The 19,667-nt window shown below is 45.0% G+C and overlaps 1 protein-coding gene across 1 annotated transcript in view; it reads right to left on the bottom strand.

Moving 5' to 3' along the window:
* Positions 1 to 19,667, bottom strand: part of ELP3 (elongator acetyltransferase complex subunit 3) — a 123,293-nt gene that overhangs the window by 64,240 nt on the left and 39,386 nt on the right. The window contains exons 8-9 of the mRNA XM_019537218.1: positions 7,264 to 7,425; positions 2,772 to 2,898 (exon numbers count right to left, since the gene is read on the bottom strand). Of these exons, the coding sequence (XP_019392763.1) occupies positions 2,772 to 2,898; positions 7,264 to 7,425 (289 nt within the window). The remainder of the gene's footprint in view (positions 1 to 2,771; positions 2,899 to 7,263; positions 7,426 to 19,667) is intronic.

Below are 19,667 nucleotides of genomic sequence, written 5' to 3'. Positions count from 1 at the left end.
TGATCATAAAAGGCAATCAGGTTGGTCTGACATGACCTGCCCCTAATGAAACTGTGCTGGCTGCCCTTGAGCATCATCCCTGAAGCCGGCCCATCGCAGATGTGCTCCATGATGATCTTCTCAAAGCGTTTCCCTAGGACTGAGGTAAGACTGACGGGCCTATAGTTGCCCAGGTCCTCCCTCCTCCCTTTTTTAAACATGGCGACCACGTTGGCTATCTTCCAATCATCTGGCCTCTGACACCGTCTCCCACCCCATCCTCATTTTCAAACGTAGCTGCTTCCAAATTGCTTCAAACATTGTACCTGCCCCTACCTGGAGGCCTGTACAGGAAAGCCAGGGGATGTGGAGCTACGGGGTTGGACTGGTCTTTATCCAAACGCAACCCTTCTGCAGCTGCCAGTCCTGCTGACCTTCTTAGCCGGCTCTTCCTGCTCTCTTTTCCCTTTTGGCCTTTGTACCACCTGCCCATTTCCTCCTGCCTCGCTCTCCTCATTTGCTGACCCTCTATTGAGTCACAGGCCTCAGGACCCATCCTGCTCCCCGGCCATCTGTTTCCTCAACCCCTGCTCTCGTGCTGCAAAGCAACACAATAAACCTGCGACCACATGAACTTCCTCCAGTAGAAATGAGTTTTCTCCTGTTCCAACTTCTCCATGTTTCCTGCTAAAACGCCTCCCCTATTCCAGTCTAACCCCATGCTCATGATGGCGACTGCTCTTTCATGGATTCTCAAGCACTGCTCTCCTCTCTTCACACAGGGTCTGGTCATTTGCTTTCAGAAGAAAGCTGACAAAATACAGCAGGGCCTTCCTCCCCCCCTTGTACCTCAGCCCATCTCTCCTTCTTCCTTTCCTTCCTACAACTACCCCCTCCTCCCCAGATGCTCTTCTAACCCCTCCATTTGTCCTACTGGACCCCAACCCATCCCTTGCTCCACAACCGAGGCCTCTAAGTGCTATAGGTAACACGCTACTAGCTGTGGCCCCATTACCTGCCAGCATGTGGGAGCTGGCCAGGACACCATGCTCAAAAGCCCTCCTCCTCCCTAAAAAACCCACCCCATGGACCACGTGCTCCTTAAATGGTCGGGACCACAATTTTCTGGGCCACCCAGAAGACAGGCAAGAAACAGGGCAGCATCTGGTACTAGGGGTCACTGGTTTGTTTTTACCATGGAAGACTGTAGTGTCCTGAAACCCCAGCTCTTCTCTGCAAAGAGAAGAAAAAAACACCATTATGGGGTCCCAGAATGCAGGCTCCTCAGGGGCTTCCTTATCAAATGTGTCTAATTCACCAATTAAAATGTGTAGGGCCAGGGGACTTTAAAGGGCAGGCCCCACAGACACAATTACAGATTTGATAATTAAGCCATGATCTCCCCTTCTAATGCCATCGCCAACAACAAAAAGATTCAGCGAGTCCAATTCTGCCTGTCTGACCCTCCGACTTCAGATAACCCTCAATGACACCCCTGCTATTCCACTCTCTTGGATGAATATTTGGGATTTAGTCAGCATGTCTGCTGGTCGAGAGGGAGAAAGACAAGCTCCTTCTCTCATCGCTGGGCTGACTCTGCCAGACTGACAGATAAAAGAGTAGTAATACTAAACACACATTTCTTAACTTGTCATTTTCCTGGTAAGAGGCAATGCTTTCCTCCTGTGGAACTTGGAGGCAGCCCGGTGCTGCCCTCCGATAAAGCCCTGCCCTTCACCTCAAGCCATAAGAAACTTTCTTCCAAATCTTCCCCAGCCTCCTGCTATAAACAGCCACGGGCCCACTTCCAAATCCCACAAGGAGAATGCACTACCTGTTTTTATCAACAAGGAGAGAAGCTGTGCAGAAGGAAAGAGAAATATTTACTTAGCAGCAGCGATGTCTAGTTGTACCTGCTGGCACTATCCTGAACAAGTCCTTCCTCTTCGTTTTTGTATCCTTCAACACTCAGACTATTGTGTATGCTCATCTCTTGATTCCTATCCAAGAAATCTGTCTCTTTAAATCTTGTCTGTCGCTTGCTTTTGTAACTTCTATTTCAATTCTCTCCGGCTTGTTTCTTCCCAGTAATGATGCACCCACGAATCAACCCAGAGATGAGGGTGCGACTTCCCAAGACCTTCATGTGGGATTGCTACTTCTTTCTGCTACCATAGCACAATCTCAGAATTCGTACTGGAAATTCAGAGATCATTTCCTGTCTCTACTAGCATTAGGAAAAAATGTAATCAAGCAGCGAAAGCTAAGGAGTCCGAGTAAGGAGTTTTTCATCTCTACCTGCCACCTCACCTGTGACTTTGTGCAAGTTTCTCAATCTGTAAAATGGGCTAATACTGCCAGGGTGCTGTAAACATTTATGAAGTGCTCAGAAACATGTTATAAAAATCATAGGGAAGCACCATTACTACTTTAAAGGTTTGTGTAACTGTATTTTGGAAGACTGCTCCCTAGATGTATTTGCTTGCAAGTTTTTAATGCATATCAAAGCTTATTTTCTACCAAAAGAGCCATTAATTAATATCAGAAAAAACATATTCTACAGGGACCTTAATGACTCAGTCTTTCACAGGGAAGGGAGACAATTTTCTAAATCAAGTAGCTCAACCAAATCTTCCTCCCCCTCATTCAACCTGAAAATGAATTTTGTGTTAAGGGTACTTAGAAGGCACTACTGTATAGGACACCAACCATAACCAAGCCAAAAAACAGAGGAAACCTCAGATCCACTGAGGCAAAAAGACACAAGCACAATGGTGTCCAGTCGTACTCACAACAAACTGGTCGATATCCCTTTCCAGGCCCATGTTCGGCAAGTCGGGCATCATGTGTGCCACCACTTTAAACCCAGCATCCTTGGCTAAGTGAAATGACTCGCATACGGCCTTCACGGTGTGGCCCCTGGGAAGAAGAAAAAGCGATGAAAGAGACCCAAACACTGTGCATGGTCATCGGTTGTCACACTGACAGCGAACAAGAGCAGTCTTGGGCTGCACGGGGAGCAGGTGCATTTTGATGCATTTAATCAGCATTAGAGTCTAGCAGGCAAGTCTCCCATTATTCTTCCTTGACAAGAGAAATGAAGGGATGAGCCTGATTATGAACTCAACACCATCATTTCAGTTACAAAAGCAAAGTTATAATCTAACCAGAAAACATTTGAGCCTTTTGCTTCCTCAACAGGGGCACTGTGAGACTGGCATAAGGGTCACAGCAGAGCAGATTCCCACCATGCAGCCGGGAGCTGCCTTCACCTTGTTACAGCCAGGTAGTTAGCTGTTCGAAGCTGCTGAAATATTATTTGCATTGAAACAGCACCAAGGAGGCTAAAATGGGAACAGAGCCTTGCTATTCTGGGGCTGTTTGAGAAGGAGTTGGTTTAACTTAAGACAACACATGGGAACATAATGCAAGAGGAGCGAAAGTGAGAGGTAAATAGTCTCACCTGATTACTCGGCCTAGCTAGCAGTGCCCCCGTGCTGCACTGCTTGCCATTCAAGCCACCCCTTTTGGAAAAAGGCAACTGCTCTCTAGTCTCTCAGGTTGGGGGGTGTAAAACATTCAGCCTGAGGGCTGGATCTAGTCCCCCCCTTGGTTGCTTTCATTTGACTTGGCCCCCATTGGTCCAATCCACAAACCAGTGCAGAAACCAAAGGAGGACAGAGACACCCGAGTAATACCTGGAGCTGAGAGTGGAACTTTTAAATGATGGACCACAAGCAAGAAACTTTCCCCTTCCACCTTTATGGCTCAACAACTTTCTGCTTCTACTCTGGAAGCAACCCTTTTCCCCGAGGCAGCCACTGAGAGGCCAGGCCAAGAGCGGAGCTATTCTCCCCTGTCTGTTCTTGCTGCTACTCCCCAAGTTCTGGGGTGGGAGCCCTGGGGCCTCTGTTGAAATTAATGGCGCTCCCTGCCCAGGATTTAAGGTCCAGGAGATCCACCTCCTCTTCCTTCACCCTCACTTCCCTCCTATTATTTTTGCCCTTTTGAGACCTCCTCCACTACATCCTGCGTCGGCCAGTGACTGCACTTCACTGCGATACACCTTCAGATGTCAGCCCCTTCCCTTGCTAAACTCAGCTCTCATTAACCAACTGCTCCTCTAACGCTGTGGACCTTTTCTTTCCCCGTGCTCTGCAAGATCCACCCCCCTCACCTCATTTACATGTCTGTGTATGTTTTTTACGAGTGCCGTTTTATTTTATATGGTGTTAAAAGGCATGATGACGTTTTTCCAAATCTGTTCTGGGGTGCTATTATTCAGCACTTTGGGAAGCTGGAGGGGAAGGAATGAAGAGTCACTTCATAAATAAAATTATCTCCTTATTAGAAGAAGGATCCGAGTTGAATCAATAACTCAATGCCTATACCTAGATTTAAATATTCTTCTGCCTCCCAGCAATAGGAAGTGTACAAAACCCTACTAATGACTTACGATACATAATGGAAAGCAATTTCCAAACATATAGGCTAATTGCTTGTAATCTGACATTTAGCTACAAGCAAAATGTGAAAATTACACAAAAAAAAGAAGAAATCATCACTACACACACTAAATGAATAGAAGAAACCTAGAGCCATCTTAACAGAGAAATACTGATATCAATCTGCTCTAAAAATATTCCAATTCGCTGCTTTAAAGAGCAGAAACATATTTTAAAAAATGCAGAAGTTGGCACAGATATGCATGTGAAAACAGCAATTTTCTACTCTGAGGGAGTCTGGAAAGCTTGCAGCAATCTTTTAAACACATTGCAAGCAGTTGCAATAGTTTCCAAACCTTTAAAAATCTAATCTTGTAATGGATTCTTTGCGAGTGAAATTAAAAGTCTGCCACATCCTGCCTCACTCCTCTGCAGGGCCAGCACCAAGCGAGGCAAGGTTTCACATGCCAGCTTTCGAAGCAGCAGAGATATATGGTTAAAGGTGTTGCAAGAAAAAAAGTAATTGGATGGTCAAAACAAGAGTAGAGGAATTAAAAACCAAAGATCACAGAGGTGGATAACAGAGGTACTTGGAAAACTCCAGCTTGGGACAGCACAATGGTTTTAAAAGAATTTGTTAAAAAATAAGTTCAAGAAAAGTAAATGTTAAGCTGGAAGACTGTCAGAATTCACCACTGATTAATGCACCTAGGAAAAGAATGAGGTGCGTCTACTTCCTTTAGCTCTTGGTTATTTCCCTTCATAAAGCTCTGGTATGTAAAAGAAGAACAGTGCTGTCTGCTGGTAGGTATTTACTCAGCTGCGTGGCTTGTGCAGGAGGCTAGATTTAGTCTGGGACGCCACAGCTGTTTGCCTAGCCAGGCACTGAATCTTGCCTTTAAGCAGCAATGGGACTATCTTCACGCTCCAGATGCTACAGCAGGGATGGGCAAAAATGCAGCCCACAGACGAGATCCGGCTTGCCAACTGACTGGATCTGGCCTGCAGCTGCCCCATAGTGCTCTGCACGGGGCCCAGCCTCATCCGCTCTCGCCAGGCAGCCCAAGCTGTGCTCCCCCACATGCCTGCCAGCCTGGGCCCCGATCAGCATGCCCAGCTTCTAGCAGGGCTGTTCCCAGTGCTGCTCTGCTTCTCGGTCCTCCTGCTCCTGCCCCTGCCGCGCTGCTCTGGGCAGGTGGGAGAGGGGCACAGGGCACAGCGGCACCCAGCCGGCTGCAGCCACACCAAGAATGGTGCCACTGCAAGCTGCGTGCTGGTCCGGGCTGGGAGTATGGCACGGGCTGTCCCATGCAGAGGGCCGTGCGGACAGCCACAGACCACGCCGCCAGGGCAAGCTCTGCAGCACTCACCCTCTGCTTCCCTTCACCCTGGCTGGCTCCCGGGACCTAGCCCAGTCAGCACCCCCTCACCCCACCCCAGAGCAGGTTATGCAGAACGGACTGCGGCTCGGCCTGGGCCCCAGCCCCAAGCCGTCACCACCTGGCTTCACCAACCCATCCCGCTGCCAAACACTGCTCCCCAAAGCCCCATAGGGAGTTTTGGCAAGTTATTGCATGGGGCCCACAACAGCTAATCAAAAACTCCCTATGTGGCCCTGGGGCCTAAATAATTGCCCACCCCTGAACTACAGACTAAGCTTGGGAGAAAACAGGCTTCGGATCTTAAGTTCAAATATCCATAAGAAAACCTCCAGTGTTTTCCACTACAGAACTGTCCCTTCTAAGTTTACTTTGCTTGTCAAACCATACTCAAATTTCTCAGTATATTACCTACTGCTTTGTTATTAAAAATCTTAAATAGGCAACTGGCCCATGAGGGCAGATTTATGTAAAATGGAGGAAAAACAGAAAGATCCCCAGCACTGCAACAGCAGAGACTTTTCTTCTCCCATCCTTGCAGCTTTCAGGAGAACAACCTGAAAATATACAAATATACTCTGTTCTCTCTGTACATCACTGTTTTTTTGTAGTGGTTCAAGACCATAAAGAGCAAATCATAGACTTTTCTTACACTCCCCAACTCCTGAAACACTATATTTTGAATGACCCCTGATTAATGTATGAATAGGTATCATTTCTGGCTTTATACAAGTCTGTCTGCTGACCACTTACCTAGACTAGCCCCATGCTCTACATGGTTTAATCTAAGTGCCCTCTCTGTTCTTTAATATCCTTCAAGGATGTCGCACAGTTTACATGGCTTTTAACTCAGGTCCCTTCCGACCCTACCAACTATGAAACTATGAAAACTCACTCAAGCCTGCAAAACAACAAACTGCTCAGGACAAGGGTGCTGACTGTTGTTTGGACATATCCTATTTACTCTACAGGGTCGCAAGCATTTATGGAGCCATAAAAAAACCCCAGCATACTATACTATAAAATACTGGTTGGACAGGAACACCAGCATAATTTTATACAACATTAAACTGGAACCGTGAAGTATTCATTTCCAGACACTTTCTAGAGCAACGTTTCTCAACCTTTCTAGACTCAAAGCACCCCTTTAGATGTCAGCTCTTAGCTTTCCCATGTTTCTGGACTGTGAAAAAATGGTAAGAGCAATTCTTCTGCTGCAAAGAACTGAGAAAAACCACAACAGGGCCAAATGGATTTGACACTACAGATACCTATTTGAAACATCTGGACTTAATCTTGCAAGTCATGTTAAAACCCTAAATTCCTAATTAATACTGTATGGCACCTGTAAAAAGTTCTCATGGCACCTGGCTTGAAAAATTACGATTCCTGAGTGCGACAGGGGAAAAAGCCACAAGCAGTCAGTCACATTAAGCGTTTCACCAAAATATTCTTCTCACCTGTTTGTATCTCTGGCCACATCCTCGTACACGCTTTGCACACCGATCTCCAGCCTTGTGCAGCCGTATGACAGCATGTCACTCAGGTGACGCTTCAGGCAGTAATCAGGCCTGGTCTCGATTGTGATCCCAATGCACTTTGTGAGGCTCCGCTCTGAATATCTGTAAACAGACAAAAAAACCCTTTCTTTGTTACAATCACAAATCAGCATAGGCAGTCTTAAAAAACAGTCCAAAGACTTCCAAGTGCCAGCTTTTTGTAACCCTCAGAGCTCAAACCAGGAACGGGGTCACAGAACCAGACAGCCTCGTCACTGAAACAGACCCAACATCTTCACAATGCAAAAATGACTAATTACACACACGTAACAGTATTTTTTTTAATTTAAAGTGAAGTAGCTAAATACTTTTTCAAAACCAGTATCTGTTGGGAAGATTTCCAGCCCTCTGCAGCAACAGCCAAATTTAAGGCCTGGATAACAGAAGAGAAAGAGGGCAATATCTTGCTTATCTTGCTGGGATCCTATGACCCCAGCTGACTTCCTGCCCTTTGGGCAGGGGGCTGGACTCGATGATCTCCCGAGGTCCCTTCCAGCCCTGATGTCTATGAAATCTATGAAATCTATAAAATTTAAGATGGTCAGGGATTAGCACCGTCTTTTATCCTAAGAGTTAGCCTGACTTTTACCCACCTAAATATCTACATACAAGTATTTGGCTTAAGTGACTCCACATACAGCAGAACCTCAATTCAGATGAAACTTTAGCCTAACAGTTCATGTGGTTTTTATCCCTGGGGAATACAGTTATGCTGTCAGAAACTAAGAGCCAAGGAGCATGATTCAGACCCAAGCTGCTATGTTTTGATAACAGCACATACAGGGAGTCTACACAAAGCTCCAGAGCATCTCTCTGCCCGATTCAGTCCCGCCAGTTCAAACCCAACATGGCACAAGCAAGTTTCATTACAAGGTTTTTCTTGCACACACCACATCCATTTACAAACAATATTTTAAAAAGTAATTTAAAAAACCCCCAAAACCCTTCCATTATTAATTCATACTCAGTAGGTCACCAGAAAGCCTAATTCAGTGGTGGTGAAGTAGGGTTAATAAAAAAAGAAATCAAAAGAAAATACTTTAAAGCAGCTTTTAACCAAGGATCTCAAAGGGAAGAGTGCATTACGGGTCATAACTTCCCCCCAAATAAGTAATGGTAACATCTCTTGCATTTCAAGAATCAGTTTACCCACCACTGAAACGCAAACAGCAGTGCTACATAGAAACTTGGAGCAGAAAGTGAGGAAGTCCCGTCCAAATGAACCTGCAGGAGTGATAGCCCTTGTCTACCCAAATCAGAATATGGATAAGCACCTCCTCTTGGGCCACCGACAGGCATTACTGAACTGTACATTTGTGCCAGGAGAAAAGCCTTTATCTTGCCACAAGAGAGATCAGGAAGTTAGATGAGGAAGATCTCCCTCCTCTTAATCTAACTTGAACACAGCTGTAAGCTTCTCTCAGGACAGATACACCCAATACCGCACAGACCTCTGCTCTCCCAGCCGCTCTCCCAGAGAGAGAGAGGAAGCTGGCCTGGCGGCAAGCTGCCAGGGACCCCCGTGCAGACCTTCCTTGGAAAATGCTCCCCCACAAAAATCAGCTGATTGCCAGGGGAAGAGCTATTCTCCTGCAGCAGGAACCCCCGCAAGAGCCCCAGGAGGCTTGCCATGGCTTAACCTGTAGGACCAGAGAGAGGCAGAAGGCAGCTGCGCTGTGATGGCAAGGCTGGCCGAGTTGGGCATCCAGAGGCTGGGCTGCATATGTGTTGATTTAAAAGCTGGCAGGGCTGGGAACCAAGATGGAGGGGGGGCTCTTCTTGTCATGCTTCTCAACGCCCCTAGCTTTACATCACTGTGTGTACAGCCCAGCTGGGCTGCACACGCAGGGATTTAAAAGCCGGCGGTCCCTGCGCCTCTAGCTGTGAAACTGCCTATTGACAGCCTGCCCCCTTCCTAGGCAGGGGAGAGGGCAGACTGTCAAGCAGTGAGCCCCCCAAGGGCAAGGGTGACCCCAGGAGCAGACCTCTAGTTCCCCCTGCCTGGAGAGCCCATCTATGCCTCTCTCTGGCCAGGGCGCTGAAATGCATGTGTGCTCCAACTCCTGGCCTAAGTTTCTAGCAACGGAAATTTTACAGAAATACTTCTCACTGGAAATTATACCGTCTTAGGAGGAGGTGGTATCTTACTGACTAGAAGCAATGAGGACTGCAACTGAAAAGAGGGAGCCGCCCCTAGCAAAGTGTCCATTTTCACTACACCAGGTTATTTAGTCCACGTTGATGGAGGAAAGAGCAGCTCACGCAGAAACTTTGCACCACTTCCTACAGCACTTCAGCAGATGCGTCTTGGAGCTCTCATCTGACTATCGACTCCACTCAGCTTGCAAGATTAGACTATATCACCGCACAATGCTTCAGGGCACACACTGGAAATTACCAAACCAAATAAGCCTCAAGAACTTACGATTATAGCGTGCAAGGGTTCGACTTAACTACAGACGCAAGGGAATACTGAATCAAGACTGATATTAGGATCCCTCCACAAGGCAAAGACAAATTAAAAGATACTCACTGGTCCCTCCAGAACCGTTAAAGCCCTTTGGGTTAATAATGTGATATTCTGGGAGAAGAGCCATACAACAAATGGCCTTTTCTTGTATTCCACAGTTCACAGATCATTCTTTTGATCTACTAAGCTAAAACATACTTGAAAAACTTCAGCTGGCAGGATGCCCATCTGACACGCTCCTGAATAATCAGGAGAGCGTGTCTGAGAGCATACTGCCTGCGTGACATTCACCATTGTGTCCGACAGTGCAAAACTGCCTTCTGGACAGCACACGTCATCACGTGGACAGCATGCAACATCACAGCAGAGGCAATACAAGGAATAAGCCACCAGCAATACTGTACAAAAAGAAAGAGGCAGAAAACAGATAAAAATTATTTCCTCCCCAAGAAAAAAGAGGCCAAACTACAAACTGCTGAATATACTGAATATCTGAAGGCCCTTCACTACAGCCGTTACAAACAATACCAGTAGAATAGGCAGTGACACTCCCTGGGCATATCTACACATGCATTTAAGCACGCCTAGATGCACACTGAACCATGCTTAAATTTAACAGTCTTAATGTGCATTAAGTGGGTTTAGGCAGGTATCTACATGTGCAGGCATTAAAGTGTTGGCACTAAAGTTAGTCCCAAATCAGTTCAAACACACAGCGTTAATGCACTTTAACTATTCACACCTACATTTGATACCTGCATAGGGACAAATAGCCTAAATTCACCATTTTTAATACGCAGTAAGGGTGCACATGTGTAGACGTGCACCCTTAATGCTCATTAACTTAGGCTAATGTGCATTGAAGCATTGCGTGTAGATGCACCCTCTGTGCTTTAAATAAATGTCACTGAGCTGTAATTAAAAAAAGTGAACTAGGAAAACAAATTAAATGGGTGTCATAGTATCAGGGGGAAGACATGAGCAAGGAACTAAAGCTTATTAGTTTAAGGATTTGTAATCAGCATTGTCTACTTCAAATCACTGAGGTCCCCAGGATCCTTGGCACCATCTTCCTGAAAAAGAACTGGCTGAATTTTCTTTTATCTACCCAAACAAGAGCCAGCTGTTGTCACTGGATGAGTCTACATATTCATTAACGTGCAGTGGTTACTGCACATTTAATTTAGTAGTTGTATAATCAAGTACTATATAAATACAGAATAACCAGAGTTACTGCGTAGTAGCACCAGCGAATGGCTTTTTAGTGACCCTACTGTGCAGAAGCAGATGAGCACTGCTTGTACTATGATGCGCTACTGTGCAATATTAGGCTCCTGAGCAGTTAGCATCTCATGTAGGCATGCCCACTGATCCCAAATGAAAGAGCCTAAAAATTACACTGCCATTCATAATAGTCCCTCCTGGGAATGAACATACTTGTACGGAAGGAAAGAAAGGCATTGATCAATGAAATGTGCTGAAAGGAGGGACTAAATCTGGTCAATTCAGCTTTGTGTTTTTACAACAGACCTGTACTGTCCAGCCAAGCATCTAGCTGCAAAATCTCATTTACCATATTTACTTGATTTCAAGACGAGATTTTTTTCCTCCATTTAACATGGGGAAAAGAGCCCCTCATCTTAGAGTCGCGTACAAGGCACTAGGGGGGCAGGCAGCCTCTGCTCCCCCCTCCACCTCCCCCTGCCCCTTGCTTATTTTTGTTTCAGCACCAGCAGGCTCCATCCCTGCTCCAACCTGGGGCACAGAGCATGGCCCCAACCCCAGGCACAGAGAATGGCCCCAACCCAGCCCTGTAGTAGCAGTGATAATGTTTGCCGCCGCTGCTGCTGCTAAGGGCTTGGCTGGAGCCCCAGCTAGAACAGGAACAGAACCTGCTGGTGTCAGAGCAAAAGTCGGGGGGAGAAAAGGAGACAGGAGACCCCTGAGACTGCATGGGGCAGCAGCACAAAGGGGCAAGCTGCTCAACACCCCCCCAACCGCCTGCTCCCCACCACCACCTGCTGCAATGGTGGAAGGCATGAATACTTACTGGGGGGGAGGGGTCATCTTAAATTCAGGGTCATCTTGGATTCAGGTAAATTCAGTAAACATATTGATTATATGCAGATTAAATGCATCTTTCAACAGAGCAGCCCATGTTTGGAAGCCCATTCAGTCCTGGTGCAGTTTTTAACTACTAGCAGCAATTTGCAAAGAGAAAGGGGGCAAAAGCGTGAGCCCCTCGACAATGGCAAATGATTCTGGTAACAAATCTAGCTCATTGTTTCCCCAAGCACTCCAAAGGAAGGAAAGCAAAGTATGAGGAAAGAGAGTTTTCTCCACCCCTTAAAGACAGGAAGTGAAAGAAATGCAAGAAAAGAACAAAAATATTTTGGTATTACCCTCACTTGCCAAAATGTAAATCTATTATTTCACTTCGAACTTGATCTTTGTGCATCTCCAATTAAATATCAAGATTATGAAGGAACGGGTGAACGAGGATAGGAATGGAATATAGGAAAGGAATTTTCTACCACAAAAAAATGGAAATAGATCAGAGCAAACACTACTTAAAATCGTCTTAGATTCACATACCTCTATCTACTGTGTGGCAGGTGTTTTCGAAGTGTAATATTTACTTGCAAAAAAATCATATTTTTCTGTGAAAACCTGGACCTAACAGTAATAGACAGCACCTGCAGTTGTTAGAAAAAAAACCTAATTCATTCTCAGTTTCCTCAATTTATTTTATACATTTAACACTGGGTGTTTAGTTTGTTTCATCATTTCCCCATGCTGAGAAGACCTTTATAAAAACCATCTATACAAGAGCAGAGAAACCTTACAAAGAAAAGTTTAAGGAACTGAAAAAGTTCAGGACTTTCTTTTTAAAGTTCCCTGTCAAATATCTTAACATGTTTTATGCACTTTAAAACAAATAATGACATTTGCCAACTTGGCTTAAAAAATCTCCCAATCAGCAATAAAGAAATGAGATAATTACTTCACTTGTATTAAAATCTTTAAATCAACTTGACTAATTATTTTTAATATCTATTTTATTCAAAGTTAAGTGATATGGTCAAAAAAACCCCATTAGAAACAAACTGAATGAAAGTAGGTGGAAAAAGGTAAGATGTAGCTCTAAAAGCCAATGATTAGAAACAAACTATTGCTACTTTAATAAATCATTTTAAGTGCAATATATGATTTGATAAACATTTTCTTATGCATCCAGCATTATATAAACTCTCACAAATTTTAATGCCTTTTTGTTCATGGCAATTTAAGTCCAATTTCTATCTGAATACAGCTTGACACAAACAATGAAGAAAAAAAACACTATAATCATCCAACAATTATCCACAACTTTTTGTTAAAAGTAATATAAATATATATGACATATTAATATTACATATTATAAATATAAAAAATGAAGTGTGTGTCTGTATGTCACTTATAACTTGAGAATGGCTGGTCCCTATCTACTTTAAACCTTCCAAAATCACTGAATACCACCCAAGGAAAATTACAGGTGGGTGTGGGCCTTACCCCGAGATGGAGCAAAAGCGGTGGGACGCTGCGTGGGGAGAACAAAGTGGCGAACATGAAACTGTGGCAGGCCAAGCCACTGCAGGAATTTCAAAAAGGAAAAAAAAATAGCCAACCCCAAGAGAGCCAGGATCAGCAGCCCCATCAGTGTGGGCACGCTTTATAAGAGTGTGCCAGGAGCGACTGGACAGCCAGACCTCCGGATCCAGGATAAAAAGCCCAATGAAAGACAAGCGAGGGGGCGGGGGCCCGGAAGTAGCATCCCCAGCCAGCCCGGAGGGGCCGGAGAACGTAAAGTCCCAGCAAGAAGGGGTCTCCACGACTATGCAGAACCAGAAGGGGCCTGAGAAGTGGCCCACAGAGCTGACGTGGACCAAGGAAGCTGGCAGCAGAGACAAGCCTGGCAGAACTTGGTGGAGCCAAGACATAGGCAAGTCAGACGGGCAGCAAGTACTGAACCTGGGGCAGAAGCGACGCAACGGGGGACAGACCGGTACTGAAGATGGACAACATGTAATTGGGAAGGAGGAAGTCCAGGTGAAGTGCTTGGAATAACAACATCTTTCACACCCAGCAGCTATCATATTGCAGGAACCAAGCATCAAAGACAGCACAGGACATCAGCCTCAGCAACGCAAGTGACAACATTAAGCTGGCGTTAGGCGGGGTGTAGGGGAGGTTGGAGCCCCACAAAGGCGGAGCAGCAGAAACAACCAAGGGGGAACGCTAAAGGGAGACGGAACCGAAACATTGTCCTCCCAATCTGGAAGCAATCATCAAAGACGTGGCAGGAAAGGCCCCTTGTTGAACAGACCTGAAGTCATTCCCATAATCAAGCTCTTCATCCCCAAGAATAACGGTGAGGCTAGAGAGGAATCTCCATACAAGACGTACCAGAGAAAGACACAGAAGATTATAGTGGGTTATTTTTCACTTGACCCTTTTTGGGGCTTCCAGTGACTATTTAAGGAAGCAAGGCTTTTCACACGGACAGTTATACGTGCCTTGCTCCAGAACTGGTATTCGAAGAGAGTCGTATATACTAGTGCCAACAGGAAACACGGCGAACATTGTTTAAAAAGAAGGTCTACAATAAAGATCATTCATTTGGATGTCATTTAAAATGTCATTCCACGTTAAATGTTAAAGGTGTTGTGCTATATTTTTTTAAAATACACAATATTTGTAACCTAAATCTGTTGTACTAAGTTCTTTAAAAATAAACAAACACCGCAATTACAAAAATAATGACTTGGGCAAAGAACGGGTCCTTCCGCTAGTTTTACCACAAAAAAAAGAAAATTGTCATTTTTTTCAAGTCTAAGTAAAAATATGATGAGTTATACAACTGAATAATAAATGCCTTACATACAGTTATGATCATATAAAAGGAGGGCTGAAAGGGACTTCAGGTCATCTTGTCCAGTAGAGTTCAACCTCTGGCCTCCAGAGCCATGTCATCCAGCCCACGGGTCTTCCCACATGTCCAGAAATCTGGTGTTGAGGGAGCTGAAGCAGTGTTAATTCTTGCATCTCCAAGATCTGCCCCCACATGCAGGATCTAACCCTGTGGAAGCTTTGTGCACTGGGGCCTGCACGGTGCCACATCGGGTTGGAAATCTGGCAGCAGGGAAGCAGCAATTAACCCTAACACCGCTCCTCCACTGCCAAATTTCCAGATCGGTGGGGCACCCTGCAGGCCAGGTGAAAACAGCTCCATGGTTTGGATCTGGGCCATAGGCCAGAGTTTGAGCACTAGCAACCTTACCTATTTCAAACAAACTGCATGGAAAATCTTGCAAAACTATCAGATATATTACTGAAAAACATCAAAGAACACCCTACCTTGCCCACAAAGCTAGTGAAGCAGGGGAACAAGGGTGCTGTCAATGCTCTGCCATTAAAACACACTTGAGCAACCCAGGGAAGAGGACGCATTGACACTGCCGAGCGTTGAGCTCACATTCCTATGTGTTACTGGGATGTGCCCTTGATTGTGGAGACTTATCACAGTAAGCATTTACTTATTTGATGCTTTGGATAGAGGGTCTTGGCTGCATATTATTTTGGTTGAGGTAGTATCTGGGTAGAGAAAAGCAGGACAGTGATAAAATAAAGAAGGAAGCTCCTGTAACCCTAAATAATTTGCACGCTTGGCTATACCAGAAGGACAGAAAAAACCCTACAAGAGCTTTTGGGAGTATTCTTAACTAAGACAGCCTGCAATTTTTGACTTGCATTGTATTGGCTTGGTTTGAGACATGGGCAGGTGCAGGTGGCATCTACACCTGTTAAAGTTGTCGCAGACTGGAACTTCAGCTCTGGCCCTGAATATATTTATAGTGCAGTTTGAATTCTTCCCATCACTGGTAGCAAATGCAACTGCTGGGAAATAAAGCAGTCTAATAGGAAGGACCTGCCTTTCCCTTTTCTGCGTACCTCCCCCAACAAGAAAACAAAAATTTAGCCTAAAGGCTATATTTAGTTGTAAATCAAAATGTTCTGTTGTTAAAAACCATGCTGGTTGATATCGGCATATTGTTAGCAACCAATGAGAATCAACCTTTCTCCAGAAAATTAATTGAAAATGTACCTTAACAATTATTATTAAAAAAATATATATCAAGATTTCCTTTTTTTGGCAATTTAAAATCATGATTAAAAGTGGTGATTTAAAATCAGTTCATCCCTATAACTGTCTAGAACCTGACACCAGAATATTTAAAATGACTGAGGACGAGTTTTTAAACAATGAGGGTAACTGAGCATTAGAACAACTTTAAATATATTCTAAACCCAGACGGTACCACTAAGACACTCCAGTCTTGCCTCCAGCATAACACAGACCACAGGACGTCTGTGAATTAATGCCTCTCTGAATGCCGGCACATCTTTTTGAAAAGTACGCAGTCTTGATTTAAACATTTCCAGTGGTGGTAAGCAAATCTACCGCAACCCTTGTTAAATTGTTCAACGGTTTAAAATAACTCATTATAAAAATGTATGCTTTCTTCAAAGACCTCCAATTTGTCTAGTCTTTACTTCCAGCAACTGGATCTTGTTACACTTTCGTCTGCTAGACTGGAGAGCCCTCTAGTATCAGATCTGTTCCCATGTACACGCTCAAACTGTTATCAAGAGACACCTTAGCTTTGTTTTTGTTCAACTAAACACATTGAGCTCCTCGATTTTCTCATGCTAATACATGTTTTCCAATCCTTTGATAATTTCCATGGGTTTTCTCAGAACTCTCTCCAATTTTTGCAACATCCTTCTCGATCTGTTGACACCAGAACTGGCCACAGGATATCAAAAGCAAACACACCAGAATGAAACACAGATGTAATATAACCTCCCTATTCCTATTCAATATGCTCTTGTTTATCCATTCAAGGATCAGAATAGCCCCCTTGGCCACAGCACCACGCTATGAGCTCATGCGAAGCACCGATTCTCCACCAGGCTGTTGTTCTCTGGGCTGCTTTGGGTCTTTTCAAGCATCCTGTGGGGTGCTGCTAACACTGTTAGGTGTGCAAACACGATTCACAAGCCAAACTCAGAGATTTCAAAGAGAAATTCATAGCGTTAAATCCATTCAGACCTGTTATGGTCCGAGTTATTTTCAACAGAAAAATTGCTCTTCTGTTTTTCTGCAGTCAAAGAAGAATGGAAACCTAAAGCTGGCGTTTTCCTTGAGTCTAAAACAGTTAAGCACCACTGTGCTAAGCTGACTTGACTTGCAAGTTTTTCACACTCTTCTCTGAAGACTCAGGAATGTGATAGCTGCAGTGAACAGGAACCGAGCGGGGCAGAAGGTTTGAGTGGGGAAATGCACTGATGCAGGGCTGTCAGGATCCCAATGGCCCACGGCCAAGGGCTACAGATGCGCCTGAATGGTCTAAAAGCAAAGAAAGGCACAAGAAGAGAACCTGAGACAATGCCAGGAGCTACATATCTTCCCTAGTCACTACCTCAGTCTGCTAGCTTAAAGGTCTCTTCTTCTCTTACAAAAAAAATATTCACAAGGATCTCCATCTTCTACATAGGGGTCGGCAACCTGCGGCCTGCAGAGTCATGGCTTTGGTGGCATTTGGCAATGCACAACTTTGCTGCAGCCAGGCAGGGGTGGCTTCGGGGCTTTCCCCACTTGCAGCTGGGTAGCAGGGGCTTCAGGCTTTCCCCCTGCCTTGCCCACAGCTGGAGACAGGGAGATGCTGCGGTGGCGGCCGGGTCCTAGAGCCAACCCGCATGAACCTAGAGCTGGATCGTTCCAGCCCGCTGCCAGAAAAGGGTGCCAACCCCAGGTCTAGATTACAAGCGCTCAGTTTGGTTTTGTCAACTTGGCTTGGGTCAAGTAGAAACAGATGTTTTGCTCAATAAAAGATCTTATTTTCCCTGTACAAACATGCTCTATATCGCAGTGTCTAAATGTAATGGACCTGCAACCCAATCTGCTCGGTGCTGCACAAACAGAACAAAATGGCGGCCCTGGCCCCAAACACCTTACAATCCAGGTACAAACCCAGAGACAGCAGGCGACCAGACAGGGAAGTACAAGAAGTGGAGTTACGGGAGTTATGCAACACACTAGACAAAGTGATGTGATAGGGAGCAAAAAAAAAAAAACAAACCTCTCTGGATTTTACTCAAGGCAGTGACTCAAATATCAATTTTTTTTAGCAAGCTGGTGGAAACAGAGAATCCCATTTGTTTTACTGTGATAGTTTTTGTGTAGAAATAAGAATCTATTTTTTTAGTCACTGAAACCAGCAGATTGAATTCTCACTTTACAGAGGAAGCTGGAAACTGGAGTGTTGTGTCCAATGGTGGCTTTTTATATCCTCCCCCACCCACAATTGCAAAAGTTTTATAATTGGGTTGGGAAAACACAGATGGCTCAATACTGATATTAAAATAACAACCTTGGGTTTGTCTCAATGAAACTTTGATCAGGAGACAGCGTCGTCAGCTAAAACTTTGCAGAATCAAGTGTTTACATGCACAGCGTATACTAGACAGCTTTGAAAAGCCTCAGTGAGACTCAGAGGCCCAGAATGCAAGGCACCATAGAGTTAGACAAGTCGTGTCCTAAAATGCTTCCGCATTCAAGAGACAAACTAAGGATACAACATAAAAGCCAAGTGATCGGGGGGGGGACATCAGACACATGGTAGGTTTCCTGATTTTTTTTTAACTTGTTTATAGTCCACCTGTATTAACTAAAACCTGCTTTTGGTTAAAACGTTTGGGTTTGAAATGGAGGAAAGGAAGGCACCACCAGAGCAAGAGGAGAGAATGAGGACAGAAAGGGGCAGGGAAGTAGAAAAGGGAGGAGGAATGAGAGAGGTATTCGAGGGAGAGCGGGTGGGTAGCTGTTGTCTAGAATACTGGACCTTCACGACTTTCTTACAAGTCCCCGAGTCGTGTAAAAGTTGTGATTTAGGCCTAGTCTGTGCTTTGTATTTCTGCCTACAAAACTTGGGTCTGCCAGCAGAACTGAGCGTCCACGCTCGCAATGCCTCTGTGGGGGAAGACGCCGTCCTTCTGCCAGCAGCTCTGAGAAACGGAAAGCTTTGGCCACTCAAAACAGATGTAGATAGGTCCAAGCTTTCTGCCAGCTTCCACAACCGCTCCAACAGCGGATGTCGTGCAAATTATGCTGCCTGCCCCGCTAGCAGAGCTCTGTAGGGGAGCCAAGCTGAACTGCCAGGAGCTGCTTGCAACTACCAGAAGCCACACGTGTGATGTACTATGGGGACTTCATTGTGGTGGCAACTATCTGCTGGTAAAAGACTTGTACTGTGAGCAAGCCCTTACCTTTTCTCTGCCCTTGACTGTAAGCAGCGCTCCTTCAGGAAACCCAGAGTCTTGGGTGTTTCTACAGTCTGCACACCAAGATGTCCAGAGGCTCCGTCGTTCCACTTTAAAATGATCCTGTGCCTGGCTCAGAAGAAACCCCTATGGCCATATATACATATAGAAAATTACAAGCTAAATTCTCTCTGCATGGAAGACATGGAATAAAAGATCTCAGAAAAAGTAACTCCACATCTCTGTGGCCGGACATTGTTTAAATTAGCAAGGTCCTGGGCTCAAGTACTCTACTTCTCTCTAATGGCCTTGCTCTGTTATCACTGCAGTCTGAGCAAGAGGCAGCAACAATGAACTCAAACTCTATAATTTCCTGCTAAATAAGTGTTACAGGCCTATTTAAACATGTACTGTGAGCAATCAAATCACATTTGTGATGAATGAAGAATGCCCACAGTACGGATCCCTTCGA

The sequence above is a fragment of the Crocodylus porosus genome, unplaced genomic scaffold (assembly GCF_001723895.1).
Source record: "Crocodylus porosus isolate Cpor-Errol unplaced genomic scaffold, CroPor_comp1, whole genome shotgun sequence".
NCBI classification, from domain to species: Eukaryota; Metazoa; Chordata; order Crocodylia; family Crocodylidae; genus Crocodylus; species Crocodylus porosus.
The sequence above is the reverse complement of the archived record's forward strand: the minus strand, read 5'-3'. Positions and strand labels throughout refer to the sequence as shown.